At 47.0% G+C, this 13,849-nt stretch overlaps 5 protein-coding genes across 5 annotated transcripts; 3 read left to right on the top strand and 2 right to left on the bottom strand.

Annotated features, from left to right (window-relative positions):
* Window positions 1-611: 611 nt before the first annotated feature.
* Window positions 612-1,619, top strand: LOZ57_003776 (uncharacterized protein; the record flags this gene model as incomplete). The annotated part of the gene is made up of 1 exon (XM_049252824.1): window positions 612-1,619. The coding sequence occupies one exon, from the start codon at window positions 612-614 to the stop codon at window positions 1,617-1,619; it is 1,008 nt and encodes a 335-aa protein (XP_049108323.1).
* Window positions 1,620-2,133: 514 nt separating this feature from the next.
* Window positions 2,134-3,481, top strand: LOZ57_003775 (uncharacterized protein; the record flags this gene model as incomplete). Its single annotated transcript, XM_049252823.1, has 3 exons — window positions 2,134-2,222; window positions 2,289-2,798; window positions 2,875-3,481. 3 exons carry the CDS (start codon window positions 2,134-2,136, stop codon window positions 3,479-3,481), a joined length of 1,206 nt encoding a protein of 401 aa, XP_049108322.1.
* Window positions 3,482-4,007: 526 nt separating this feature from the next.
* Window positions 4,008-5,677, bottom strand: LOZ57_003774 (uncharacterized protein; the record flags this gene model as incomplete). The annotated part of the gene is made up of 2 exons (XM_049252822.1): window positions 4,008-5,545; window positions 5,599-5,677. 2 exons carry the CDS (start codon window positions 5,675-5,677, stop codon window positions 4,008-4,010), a joined length of 1,617 nt encoding a protein of 538 aa, XP_049108321.1.
* Window positions 5,678-6,350: 673 nt separating this feature from the next.
* On the top strand, window positions 6,351-7,533 carry PTC7 (Protein phosphatase 2C 7; the record flags this gene model as incomplete). The annotated part of the gene is made up of 2 exons (XM_049252821.1): window positions 6,351-6,805; window positions 6,876-7,533. The coding sequence occupies 2 exons, from the start codon at window positions 6,351-6,353 to the stop codon at window positions 7,531-7,533; spliced, it is 1,113 nt and encodes a 370-aa protein (XP_049108320.1).
* Window positions 7,534-8,023: 490 nt separating this feature from the next.
* On the bottom strand, window positions 8,024-10,485 carry PMT4 (Dolichyl-phosphate-mannose--protein mannosyltransferase 4; the record flags this gene model as incomplete). Its single annotated transcript, XM_049252820.1, has 3 exons — window positions 8,024-8,445; window positions 8,507-10,151; window positions 10,243-10,485. The coding sequence occupies 3 exons, from the start codon at window positions 10,483-10,485 to the stop codon at window positions 8,024-8,026; spliced, it is 2,310 nt and encodes a 769-aa protein (XP_049108319.1).
* Window positions 10,486-13,849: the final 3,364 nt, after the last annotated feature.

The following is a 13,849-nucleotide window of genomic DNA, read 5'->3' as shown; positions in this document are numbered from 1 at the left end:
CTCGACCATGGTACGGAGTACCGATTTCATTATCTTTGACTATCGGGCTGGCGGAGGTTTGCTAGGGGTTTGTCATATGTTTTTCCCGTAGCCTCGGTTATAGCATGTTCGTCTATAAGTACCGCTGTCTCGTTCGTTAGGAACAGACCAGACGCAATATTATAGACTCTCAGTCACATGATTATCACGTAATCCTGTGTCGTCTGATATTAACTAACTACCAACTGGCTGACATAACTCATACTCCGCACCCAAATTGTCATCCCGCCACAAATAATAATAAACAAAAAGCAAGAGAAGTTCCGAAGAAGACGGAGGGAACGCGCAAAGCCTGGCTTGGCTTGTTGACTAGAGGGTGGTTCACTGGCCCCCAGCCGCCCGGCCAAGCGTGTGATACCACGCAAACAGCCCAGAGGCTGACATCCTTGCCGCGGGCCGTTGTGCGGGGAGGCGGCAGCTGGGTCTCTGCTTACCTTGGATGAAGGCTCAGGGGGGTCCAGAAAATCTCCGATTTCTCATCCAGACTTCCAAGTTTGTTGATGGCATTGTATGTACCTTAAACACTCCTACTCTAAAGGATCGAATACCCTACTATTTCACCGTTTTCTAGGATGAGGGTCGCTTTGTTCAGCGTGCAGCCCTACGAGGCTGATAACATGCTTAAGCTCAACGAAGACTACAAGCATGAGCTTGTGTACTTCAAGGAGGGCATCTCGCTAAACAATGTCTCTCTCGTGGTCGGGTTTCCCGCGGTGTCAGCGTTTGCCAACGACCAAGTCGACGCAACGATTTTGAAAGCATTAGCTGAGGGCGGCACCAAACTGCTGGCCTTGCGCTGCGCTGGCTATGACCGGGTCGATCTCAAGGCTGCCAAAGCAAACGGTATTACCGTCATGCGGGTGCCCGCCTATTCACCCGATGCAATCTCCGAATATACCATCGGGATGCTCATTTCCCTCGACAGACGAATCCCGCATGCCTGGGAAAGAGTGCGCGCAGGCAATTTTGACTTGACCGGCTTCGTAGGCCACGGAATCCACGGGAGGACAGTTGGAATCGTCGGCACCGGGCGTATTGGTGCCGGTGTGGCCCAGGTATTCAAACATGGCTTTCAATGCGAGGTCCTCGCCCACGACCTTTACCCGAAGGCGAGCTTGCAAGAAGGTGGCGTTCGTTATGTTGAGCTCAGAGAACTCCTTGAAAAATCCGACATTGTCTGCCTACACTGCCCCCTGACTAGTGCCACCCGACACCTCATCAACACGGAAAGCCTAGGCTGGATGAAGCAGACTGCCGTTCTCGTGAACACTGGTCGGGGAGCCTTGATCAACTCAGCGGATCTTCTTCAAGCGCTGCAGGGCGGTAGCATCCGAGGCTGTGCCTTGGATGTGATCGAAGGGGAAGAGCACTATTTCTTCCGCGGACCTGATGCTGCCGACCGCACAGACGACGTCTTCAAGCAGCTAGTGGCGCTTCCCAACGTGATTGTGACGGGCCACCAGGCGTTCCTAACACAGAATGCGGTTGACTCGATTGCGAAGACAACTCTGGAGAATATCCGGAATTTCGAGGCTGACACGGCGAAGGAAAACGTGGTGTACGACAAATACAACCAGTAGCTAGTCGGTTGTCCAGGCATCGGAGCATGCTGAGGGTCATCTACGGGTAAATTAATATACATACTACATACATACATATTTACAGACATCTTGAAATAGCAATCGACGTATAGGTTTGGATTGCCTTGAGTTGTGTCTTCCCGCTGCAGGCCACCCGTAGAGTTGCACTTCACTCCCATCACGCAGGTCCATTCTATGGCTGCCGGCTGCATGCCTGGGTGCCCAACCTGTGCTGTTCTGTTGCCGACGAGGCCGTCTGTGCTGTTTCATGTTGGCGGTGGAGTTGGCCACACTGCCACCTCCCACCCCTCCCCTCCTCGCCGCCACGCCGCCCGCGATGTTTGTCTCCGACTGGCTTCTATGCCACGGGCCGTCTCATTCGCCCTCTTGCTCTCATTTTCTACTTCTCCTTTATTCTTCCCCGCTCCAGCTGTCCAGGGCTCGTCTTGCTTTAGGCACGCTGGCCGCATAGCGTGACCGCCTGAGCAATGTCCGTTGCGAAGCTACGGTCCCAATGCCACCGTTTGCTGAGGCCAGGTCCAGATTCCTTGCGGCAATCGAAAAAGCAGCCAAATACGCTAAACAACATCCGCCTGGCGTCCTGTAAGACACTTGTGGCCGCGTCCCGTTGAGCACCCGATGATTCTAATTGCCCCCATTCCACTCCAGACGTGAACCCCCCGGCAGAGAAGCATCGTTGCGCTGGGAGACCCTCCCTGTCGAAATCCAGCTCTCCATTCTCTGTCGCTGCCGCCTGCAGGATATCCAAGGCCTCCGGCTCGTTTGCCGCTCTCTCCACAATCTCATTGACAGAAATGAACATGCCATTTCCCGTGACTACCTGCGCATAAGACGACATGGGAGCTTGCCCTCGCAGCAGGGCCCGCGGGCAGTTCATACTCGAGCTCCTCAGGACGATGTCATTCTACTATCGGATCTTTTTCCACCGTCGGAGGGTCCTTATAACCCCAAGGATGCATACACTTTTAGGTACCTCGCTGGCTTGCAGCGTCGCCAGGATACCTGCTCCAAGCTAGCGTATTACCTCGCCGATCGGGTATTGGATGGCTATATCCAAAGTGACCCTGAGATCAAGACGTCCTTCGCCTCTAAGCGCGATCGGCAAGCGTGCCACGAGCGAGGCGTTACGCTTCTCCAGTTCAAGCTCACGCCTATCATGTGAGTACACTTGATACTAGTAGCGCAGCGGCTTTAGCCATACCTAATGATGGGTGCTGTGCATCAAATTTTATAGGTTCTACGTTCTTTATTTCTTTGAAACTTACTCCAAAGTGAGGTCGAATGAGCTAATTCGACCCCATGGACGGAGAGGTCAGCCGCGGACTTTTCATATTGCGGACGAGCATACTTTCCAAGCCTATATACTCCGTGGCCCAATTTTCAAGGACACCAACGTGTTGCTCTTAACCCACCATGTATTCTCACTCCTTGCGCGCTATCTATTGAACGCTGTCGCGACTGACTACCCTTTCCATTCTAACGGCGAAGCTTTTGCGAGTATGTTACTTACCATTGGTCTTGAAAGAATAGTTGAATTTTTTGCTGCTGAGAAGGGAGGGGGGTACAATCAGCGTGCTCTTCGCAAAACATTCATGAGAAACATGCAGAGAGACTGGGACGCTTTTATGAAAAGAGAAGCAGTATACGGAGACATTGAACATCACCCGATGCCTCTGGACTATATCTGGATTGCCCCTGCAATGGAAACGTTACGTGATAGGGGTTGCATTCCTCACCGCTCGCAGGACTGGGTGATTGTATGGGAAGGTGCAAAAATATACCTTGACTGCCAGCACTGTAGAGGGATGGATGATGGCTGGCCTGCAGCGACTGGGCTGTAGGAAAACGGCTGATCCGTCACCATATCCGCTGAGTATTCAGATCAAGAATAACTGCCAGGTTTATAATCAAGAAAGCTTGTGTTTCCATAACATATCTCTCCTTTGTACGAAGTGTGTAAATACCAAGCTTATGCTCATGGGAAATTGGGACCAAAAGGTGTTGTCATGGGGGCCAGGTAGAACATTGGTTATGAAGAAAACGTAGATCTCAGCGTCCTTTTTGGGGTTAGGCTCTTCCAGACGTGATATTCCACGTCGATGAAATGGCAATCGTGACAACTGACATCCAAATCCGTAAGGAATTGAGGAGATGAATGGGAGCTTGAGTGGGGGGGGAATATATGAGTAGATGAAATGTAAAAAGAAATCGTTATAATCCAACCAAAGGCGTGATGCTCTCGATGACTGTAACCCCCCGGCTTTTATCAAAGCTCTGGCATGTAAAACTTGCCCAAACTCTGTTATGAATATCCTGTACGCCCGCAAGACTCTCTTGTCTTTTGCAGGTTCATAATAGAAGCCTAACCTAGCCTTCAATGCCCCATAATTTAACTGTCCGATCATGCCCACAACTTGCAATCCATTTCGAGTCATTACTGATATCGACACCCAGAACGTTCCCCGAATGCCCGCTTAGTGATTTTACCAATGACCAGTCATCTGCGCTGAAAATGTTAACGTTTTTGTCAAATCCCCCCGTGACAAAAAACGTCCCCGATTTTTTTGGCTGCATTGTCTGCGACGTCATCTGATCATGATTTACCAGGCCAGTGTTGCCGTTCAGGTCCCCGTTCAACTCCCCCGGCGGAAGTGAGCATAGGTGGGAAGACGACGTTTGGGTGCCTTTATACCACCGTAAATCAGAAATCACGCCTTTGTGGGCGCCAACGCCGCTGGTCCCTCGAACTTGTCGGATATCCCAACACCGAACCCAGCCATCGCCCGCACCGGAAAGTACTCGATACGAGTCAATTCCCCAATCTAGAGCGTAAATTTCTCGAATGTGGCCTTCAAGGATCATCACAGTTCGGCCGGTCCGAAGGTCCCAGATACGGCCAATGCTGTCTAAACCACCGCTGGCAAGCAGAGATCCGTCTGGATTGAATGCTAGTGAAAATACTTCACGAGAATGGCCTTCCTGCAGCAATAGCTCGGCGCTGGTCCTGGTGTCCCAGAGACGCCAGGTGGTGTCGTACGAAGCGGATGCAATATAGTCTCCAGAAGGATGAAACTCCACGCGACAAACACGACCAGAATGGCCTGAAAGTGTTGAAAGAGGAGTATCTTTGTGTAAAGACCATAGATGCACGTTTCCCTCACCGCCCCCGGAGGCGAGATTCACAGAATCCTCTGATACGCTCGAGGAAGGGAGAGTAGCTCCTGGAAACCACGAAATACCCCCAACACGATCTGTGTGCCCACGAAGGGTGACCTTTTCTTCCAAATTGGGCACCGTCAGTAGCTTTATACCTCCGGCCCAATTGCCAGCGGCCAGTACTTCGCCATTGGGTGCGAACCGAGCAACGCTCACCGGCCGATCTCCAGCTAACTGCGATCCGAACAGATCAAAGTTTTGCAGCTTCTCCTTAACGGCTTTCCTGTGTTTGATATGTGTTCGTAGTGGTATCGTCGACTCTTCCTTTTGGCCTTCAATTCGAGCTTTTGCTCGTGGAAGAGAAAACCTTGCAATATTCCGTCGAGCCTCTAGGAGGTCATGACTGCCTTCAGTATAAAATTCCTGTTCGTGCTCCTGTTCTTCTTCCTGTGCCTCGGCCTCTTGCATATGTATATCCGCATGCTCCCCCCCTGCACCGGTCGCTTCTTGCTGCTCCTCTAGCTCAAGCAACAGTTCTCTTAAGCGGTCACGTCTATCTGTAGAATCTTCGCCGAAGAGCGTAATTGGGTGGCCTAGCTCCCGCAATCGCGCGCGTACTCGGCCATCGTCAGTGGGAACAGGGATCGCAGCGGCTCGCCGTTTACGTGAGAATTGCGACAGGATCGCGGAAGCTCTCTCGGGGGCGATTCCAGCGGAAGAAGCAGGGAGTTCATAATCGTGGTCGACAGCTATAAGATGTATTAGAAAACGTCTGTGGGTGTTAGGAGCAGCGTCTGCGCACGTATATTGGCCAAATCTACTCCTCCCATATCCGTATCCTCTGCCGCATCCTCTACATATGCCCTCCTCGCTGGATTCATCTTTGGTGGAGAGCGCGGTATGGCTGCTAGCGAGCGTCCATGCAGTGCTTAGGGATGTAGAATCGAAGCGCGGCGGTGTTGCTGGTGGTCTAGGGGATTGGGACTGCGACTGAAAGCAGATATAGGCTGGATGTAACTGGAGGTTGCCTCCGCAAGGCGTCACGAGCAGAGGATGGGTAGATATGTATCCGCAAATGAAGCTTCCGCCCGTTTTTGTTGCGGTGGTCCAGCTCTTGCGACAAGGCTCTTCAGACCCAAAGAATCCGCAGCTCAACCCCAACCGCTGTCTTTCTTACATACATACATACATACCCACGCCATCCTCCATGCACGCCCGGCTCTTTGGCTGGTAGAGGCAAGGCACTGTGCCCATGCCCCCGCCCCGTCCGCTCAGCAGCAGCTCGTCTCAAATGCTCTCGCCGGCCTTCCCTGCCTCGCTCCGTCTCGCTCTGTCCGGGGCTCTCGCTGACCAGCACAACTCCGTCCGATGGCCCCGGTGACCATCGTCTGCTCACCTTCCAGCCTACGAGGTCTGGCAACATCCGTTAAGCCCTGGCGCTTCGCGAGCCACGCGTTTTCGCCGCGAACGCGATGCCTCGGGCTGCCCGATATCCTGCGACTGAATACTCCCAGGCTTTTCCATGCAAGCGCGCAGCAGCTCTCGCGTCCGCGCATGTCCTATCGAATCGCAGTATCTTCATCTGGGAAGGGCCGTAGGTTCAGTCCGGATAGGAATATCTATAGCTTTGACCCTGAAACGCAGGATGCCATCGGGTTACAGAAGGGAAGAAATTATCTGGAGCAGCGCCTCAACCGACCAGACAGTGGAGAGGATGCCTTCTTCGTCGGCAAAGTAGATGGTCATAACAATACCTTTGCCTTTGGTGTTGCAGATGGTGTGGGCGGCTGGATGCAATCTGGCGTAGATCCGGCCGATTTCTCGCATGCCTTCTGTGCTTACATGGCTGAGTGTGCCTTGAACTGGGACGGATCAGCCCAGGAGCTGCGTGCAAGGGCCTTGATGCAGTTAGGATACGAGAGAACGCTGGTCGACAGGTCGATATTTGCTGGTAGCAGTACTGCGTGCATTGGTATAGCGCGCGAAGACGGGACAGTTCAACTAGCGAAGTACGCAGATACTCTCTCTAATTTTGCCCAACTCTCTTTATTTCTCTCTTCTAATCTATTCTACAATTAGCCTTGGAGACTCCGGCTCGGTTCTCTTTCGACTAGCTGCTGTTCATCATTATTCATGCCCCCAGACCCACGACTTCAATACACCCTACCAGCTAGCTGTCTTACCACCTCTGATGCGAATGCAATCCGCTGTTTTTGGTGGCAGACAGTTTGAAGACCTTCCCCAAGACGCCAACGTAATAAATTATCGTCTTCAGCATGGTGATGTACTCATACTCGCAACAGACGGGGTATATGATAACCTGAACAACCAGGACATTCTTAAACACGTTACAGCTCGGATGATGGGCACTGGAGCCTGGAGTGGAACTGCTGACATGGGAATCGGAGTGTCCGAAAGCTTAGATGTCCTAACTCAAGCCGGGGGACTGTCATCTGCCTTCTCCGCTCTGAAATCTAAATCTCGTCATCACCCCGAGTCAGCGCCAGACATGAAAAATATAGACGCAAACACACGCGACCACACGCTGCAGGCGCTTCTTGCTGTTACCATAGCTGGGGAAGCAAAGATAGCTAGTATGGATTTCCGGCGTGATGGTCCTTTCGCAAAAGAATCGCAAAGGCACCGACCATGGGACCACTGGAGAGGAGGCAAGCCGGATGATATATGTGTAATTGTTGTTATTGCAGTCGAAGAAGGAAGGAGTCTAGCCGAATAGGTTCAATATCATAGAGCCGTGGGCCCTATTTCCAGTATACTGTAGGTATATTTTTCTACATTGCCATTTTTCTTGCACCTGTTTTTACTTACCTTATGATATCTACTTATTCGATAACGAGCGTTCATTTTGATAAGATAATATTATCCCCTTGATTACAAATTCAATATTGAATCAAGATGAAAAATAGTACTCCATACAGTTCTTTTTATTTATCAAGCTATAATATGCTAAACATGACCCCATTAACGCTCAAACCTGCCTCATGACTGACATGTGACATGAAAATATACCAAAGATGGAACTTTGGAGTGGCTTATAAAACAAACAGGATCAACTGAAGAGGAGAGGAATTTGTCATGAAAGGAAAAAGTATTATATGTAACTTCAAGACGATCATAAACAAGACAGGTGAGTTATATACCATTGCATGTTCATATTGTGATTTATGAGCAGCCTTTCTTCAGTAGATAGTGCAACTTAAACTTGCTTATTTAGCAAAGTGTAAATCATAGGAAAGCCATTTTCTTGCATTAACGCCGGCCACATCCAAGCCCGGAGAACCATATGTCAAGGGCGCGAAGAACCAAAATCCCCATAAGACGATGCTGAGAATGGCCATTGTGGCCGCCCATATGGTCATGATACTTCGCTGACTCAATCGCCGTCGGACGCCACCAATAAGACCAACAAATTGGTTATTACTTTCGTCTTCAGTAGTGATGGGTTCGACGTTAAAAAGGAATTCTACCAAGGCACCAGTGACGAGGCAGGACGCAATGTGCGCCGGGAGATAGTGGTGAAGGAAACGTTGTCGACCCATAAGATAGAATGGAAAGTAATGAGCAGCCCAGCACAGATAAAAGAACCCAGTACTGTTGTAAAAACGCGAGCGCGAGCCTGGCCCCCAAACTGTAACATATGGTGTTAGCTAAATATAAGGATGAGCTAATGGATTTTCCTGCTAACTAACCTTCTTCAAGAGAGTCAACACCACGGCGCAGCGAGAGCTGGTCGGCCCCGACAATACCAGCAAATACAGCTAGAAGGGTGCTCGCGATCCACCATCCAATTGGGTTGCCAAGAAAGTAGATCTGCTGTCTAGTATCATTTTTGGTCCAGAAGCTGACACCCCGAAGGAGGAACGGCCACTGGAACGGTTCGCTAGCATAAGGGTGACTGGAAGTCAGAGCATTGTTATGATAGAACATTGCTGCCTGAAGTTCTAAATATTTCTTAAGGAATGGCATTTGTTTGACTTTTCGGGGTTCTTTTGTCAAACGTGGGTTTTCTGGTTCTAGCGACGGAATATCTTCAGCAAACCATATATTGGAAGTATCTTGCGCATTTTTGTTTCCGTTGATTTCAGCCTGCTGAAAGGCCCAGTCCGGTAAAGGAGTGGTGTGCGTCCACATTGCCACTTTCGTAGACACATGAATGAGCTTGAATAAGCTGGCCATCGTCCGAAATTCTTCGCCTCTTTTGATGCCATCCACTTTTATTTCGAACAGGGTGTCATTATGACGATCACCGTTCGCAAGGTCATGAGAAACAGTCGTGAATTCTTGGTTGGTTGGAAGAGATGGGGAGGCGACATCATGGGTAAGGAGGATTGTATCGGTGACGACATGTCGGAGCTGAACAGTATCTCCGTTTTTCACAGCATGCCCAACACGATCATTTTCAGGGAATGCGACTGATGGAAGCAGTTGCCAATGATTATTGGTATCGTTGTAAGGATACCCAGTGACTTGCTGGCCTTGGCTGGAGATACGCCCGTCTTCGTAACGAAGTGGGTATTTTTCCGGGTGGCTGTGTAGATAGGTGTTTGTCTGTTTATGTCTGATCGTTATCATATCGTAGTATTGAATAGCCATAGACTTCGAAGCCAGGGCGTTATCTGCAAGAGTTTCTTGAAACTCCGGGCTCATAAAATTATCTCCAGGTCCTGATTTGTTGAGGATTGCAAAATGAATCTGGAACCAGAAGAGATAAAAGAAGAACGGCACCACGATTAGGCCGAAAGCCCTGGCGGCAAAATGCTGGCCGAATTGTAGCATTGTCAATGCGCCGCCGCGGCGGTTAATGTCAAGAAGGTTCCATAGATCTATCAAAACAGCCGATCCAATGGTTACGAATGTAAACAATCCGACGTACTTTGTCGAGATGACGCAGCTCAACGAAATTCCTGTCAACAGTAGCCATTTCCACCATTTCCGGGTGAAAGAAGCATGCCTAAGCTTGTAAAATCGGACATAACATAGTATGCTCAGGGCCATCGAAATGACCAGGGTGGCATCTAGCAAGATCAATCTGTCCTCGGCGATGTGGGCGTTATCAAACAACACTAAGCTTGAGGATAAGATACAAGCGGGGAGGGAGTAGCCGGATTCCCACATAATGAGAAAAACAACCGGAACAGTCAGAGCACCTTGAGTGGCCGGCAATGCCCGGAATGCAACATATGGGACTTTATTCTTAATGTACGAGTCACCGATATTATCAAAAAGAAAATGGCCGTCGTATCCAACGAACCAGCCCACGAATGCGAAAAGGAGTTTGGCGAATGGAGGGTGGACATCGAAGAAATAAGTGCGCTGTAGGTAATACGAAGCAAACTAGTTCCGATTGCGAGAAGATATCAGTTGAAAGGGCAGCAAGAACGTTGGGAAAAACAAAAAACAAAAATAAAATAATGAATAAGCTCACCTTTCCAAAGTGTACTTCATCAAACACCACCTCATCTGGATAGCTAATTTTATAGAACCGAGTAACAAATGCCAGGATGGTTATCACGGTTATTGCCAGTCGGTAGCTCCATTCAGAGGCTTGTTTCTTTGACGGCTGCTGGTTCAAAGACGGTGGGGCTGGAGACTTGGAAATTTTTTGCGGTGCAGGAGAGGCTGAATTTTGACCTCCACGCTGGCGAAGGCCAGGCGGAGAAGAATCCATCATTACAGAGTTTAAATTAGAGGAAGACGCGGAGAAGAAGAGAGTACTCCGTACAGGGTAGGCAATTAATTCAACAAGCTGGCACTGGGGCAATAACAAGCTGCTCAGAAGAAGCTATAGAAAGGCATAGTAAAGAGCGTGAAGAAATGCCAAAGGGAGATTACAAGCAGTATTAAGGGCGGCGTCGTGATCGCCAGCGAAAGCGAACAAATTGTACTTGTGAAGTTGCGACCAGCTTGGAAGTTGAAAGGGGGTGTGTGCGCTAGTTTGTTCTGGGGCTAGCGCGCCAGGGCGAAAACGGACCCTGTCGAAGCTGGAGAATTGATTGGCGAGAATAAATAACTGCCGCTAGTTGCCTCATACCCTCAGACCTTCCACTTCGGATGAGTCAGAAATGGGCTAGGCCCAATGTAGCATAGTGTAATTATAAGCTTTGGAGCTAGACTCTTATGGGTAATTTCTGCCACATTCTGTGGAAGGTCTGAGCCAGTTTTTTGCATTTTGTTAGGGTTCTCTGGCCAGATGTTGGACTTAGTGAAATTTTGAACCTTCAAAACAGTCTGCTCAACATCTTTAATCATTCACTCTCCATGCAGCCCACATTTTATCATCAGAATACTTTCATAGTTATCTTTGTTGAGTCTTGAATCAGTTATTTATCTTTAATGTCTCACTCTTCTGTTCAGAACTGTCTGGCAAAACAGCTGTGTGTCATCTCTCTTCACTCTGATTTTCAGACATTTTCAGATTCAATCATCAGCAAACAGTTTCTCACTTAATCAGTAGTTAGAGCTCAGCATGCTCTGGCATTATAGATCTCTTGCTCTGTTGTCTGAGAAGACAGATGATGTCAGAGCAACATGCTGACATCTGAATGTTGCTTATCTATTACATCTGCACATTCAGAACTGTTCATTGATATGATTATTTTCTCTGACAGTGATCTGATTAAGTGCAAAGAATTCAATGAGACTAGTGAAGTCAGACAGACAGCTAATCAGTCAGTTTTGAATTCTCAGTAAGTTCAGAATTTTGTTGAAGATCTGCTTATGTGCAGTGAGGGCAGTGACTCTGATAGTCTGAATCTGAATATCATTGTGTCTGAGTTGAAGAAGAAGAACAACTTAAATCTGCTCAGTATGCAGATCAGTTTCAATAGTTTCACAGATAGTTCATTTGATGAGAGTTTCTTTCAGACAGAATTATAATTCTTGAAAGATATTCTTCAGCATCTGCTGAAGTCAGATAAGTATTTATCAAAGCACAAAAAGATTGACATTGTATTTCAACTGCTTCAGTGTCTTTAAGTGTCTGTTTCTTTACTGATTCAGTAATGGATTCAGAGTGATGAATCAAAGTCATTCTATACACCCAAACAGAGAGTCAATAATCTGATCAGTGTGCTAGAAAGAAATGACTTCTTTCAGATTGCAGTGATTCATAGTCAGAGTCTTCAGCACACAATATTGAATTAAATAGTGCATCTTGTTCATTAAAAATTAACAGTTCTTCAGAGTCAGAGCTTCTTCTTCTGTCACTTTCATACAATCTGTTTAACTGACAACATCAGCATTGATAATCTTGCTTCCACAATTGAGCAGATGATGTCTGTGTTGACACATGTGATTAAAGATTTTGCTCACTCAAGTCATCATCAACATACTCACAAACATTGTCTGCATTGAGATCAGCTGGCTCTGATTGCTTTCATTCTGCAGTTGAGTCACACTTGAAACTTCACTAACACTTTCATCTGGCTATTAAAACTTTATTTCATGAACATGAAAGTTAAATGAAGAGTTCTTACTGTTCTGCATGATCTAGAGATCATTGATAGTTATATGACTCTTTGTGACAAGCAGTTGAACATGGTCACTATTGTCAAGATCAGTGAGTGATTATTTGACCAGCATTGTGGATGACAACTGATCAGTTGCCACAGCATCAGCTTCAAGAAGACTTCAGACCAACTAATGTTGTCATAATTAATAATTTTGAATTTCAAGAGAATGTTTGACATCAGATCATTGATGACAAGAGTTCATTTCACTCTTATATCACTAATCTTCATGTTTATGGTCAGATTTCATCAGATGAACTTCATCAGAGCATGTTGAATCTGTCTTCTTTAAACCAACTTAACTATATTCATTTCTTGCAGCAAAATCAGAATCAGATTGAGATTGAATTGTGTTGCTATTTCATTTTCAAGACTCTGTTTGCAGTCTACCCAAACAAACTGGCCAATGTGTTTAAAACAGAAAGTGATTTGTATAGTTGTCTTGTTCTACTGAAGATCAATAAACTGTGTCTGTCAGAGTCAATATGTATGTTGTTCTTGAGATCTATATTAATGTCTGAGAGCATTTATGATGGTCTTTATGAGATCTTTCATACAGTATTCACTGAGCAGTTCAAGATGGATGAGAATAAGAATTTCCATGAGTCACTGTATCTAGTTTATGATGATCAGAAAATGTCAGTGTTCATTTAAGACTGTCAGTGCTGACAGTGTGAGGCTCAGAGAATATATGATACTCATCATTGAACATTATCAGTGTCAGCAATGTGGCATCTTCAGCTCAACTTTTTATATATGATGATGAAGATCTTCTATGGGAGAGTTGAGTTCTCTCAGCAGACAACTTCACTGTTTAATCACATTAATCATCTTCACTGATGGCATCTGCCCAGTGAGAAGACATCATTTCATCATCTTGAAGAACTTATTCTTCATAGTTTTGATGTCTGTATAACAGCAATGTTTTTGCAGTTAATCAGAGACACACACACTGTGCTGAATATTGCAGATTCTGATGCAGTATGAGTGGTAATTTTGAGTCTGCAGATCAATGAGTTTGATGATCTGATCAGTCATTTATATTTCATGATGTTTGCACCAGAGTCAGTATGTTGATCTGATGAGTTAATGAAGAGAATGAAAGATTGTGATGCACATCATCTCAAGATCAGCTTAAAGACTCAATTCAATGCTCAGAGCTTTGATGTGCCATGACTGTCTGATGAGAATTGTGCAGGTGTTACAATGACAGTTCATGTACAGTTTCTTCATCTTGTCAAGACTTATAAGCTGATCAAGACTGACACTAAACATGGAGATGTTGAGTTGCTGTCTCAGAGAGTTGAGCAGTCTATTTTGCATTTTGTCTGACAACATCACTTCAATTATGCAGTTGAGATGTTGTATTTCTGATGACTCATAAACTTCTCTGTTCATGATCAGCTGCTTCAAGATGCTGTTCTGGCTAACAGTCTCATCACTGTGCACAGAAGCACTGATCATTTCATGAAGACTGATAAACTCAATAAGTTGCTCAATCTGAAGCTGAAAAAATTGCTGTGA

This window comes from Ophidiomyces ophidiicola, assembly GCF_022830035.1.
Source record: "Ophidiomyces ophidiicola strain CBS 122913 chromosome Unknown scaffold_13, whole genome shotgun sequence".
Lineage (NCBI taxonomy): Eukaryota > Fungi > Ascomycota > Eurotiomycetes > Onygenales > Onygenaceae > Ophidiomyces > Ophidiomyces ophidiicola.
The sequence above is the reverse complement of the archived record's forward strand: the minus strand, read 5'-3'. Positions and strand labels throughout refer to the sequence as shown.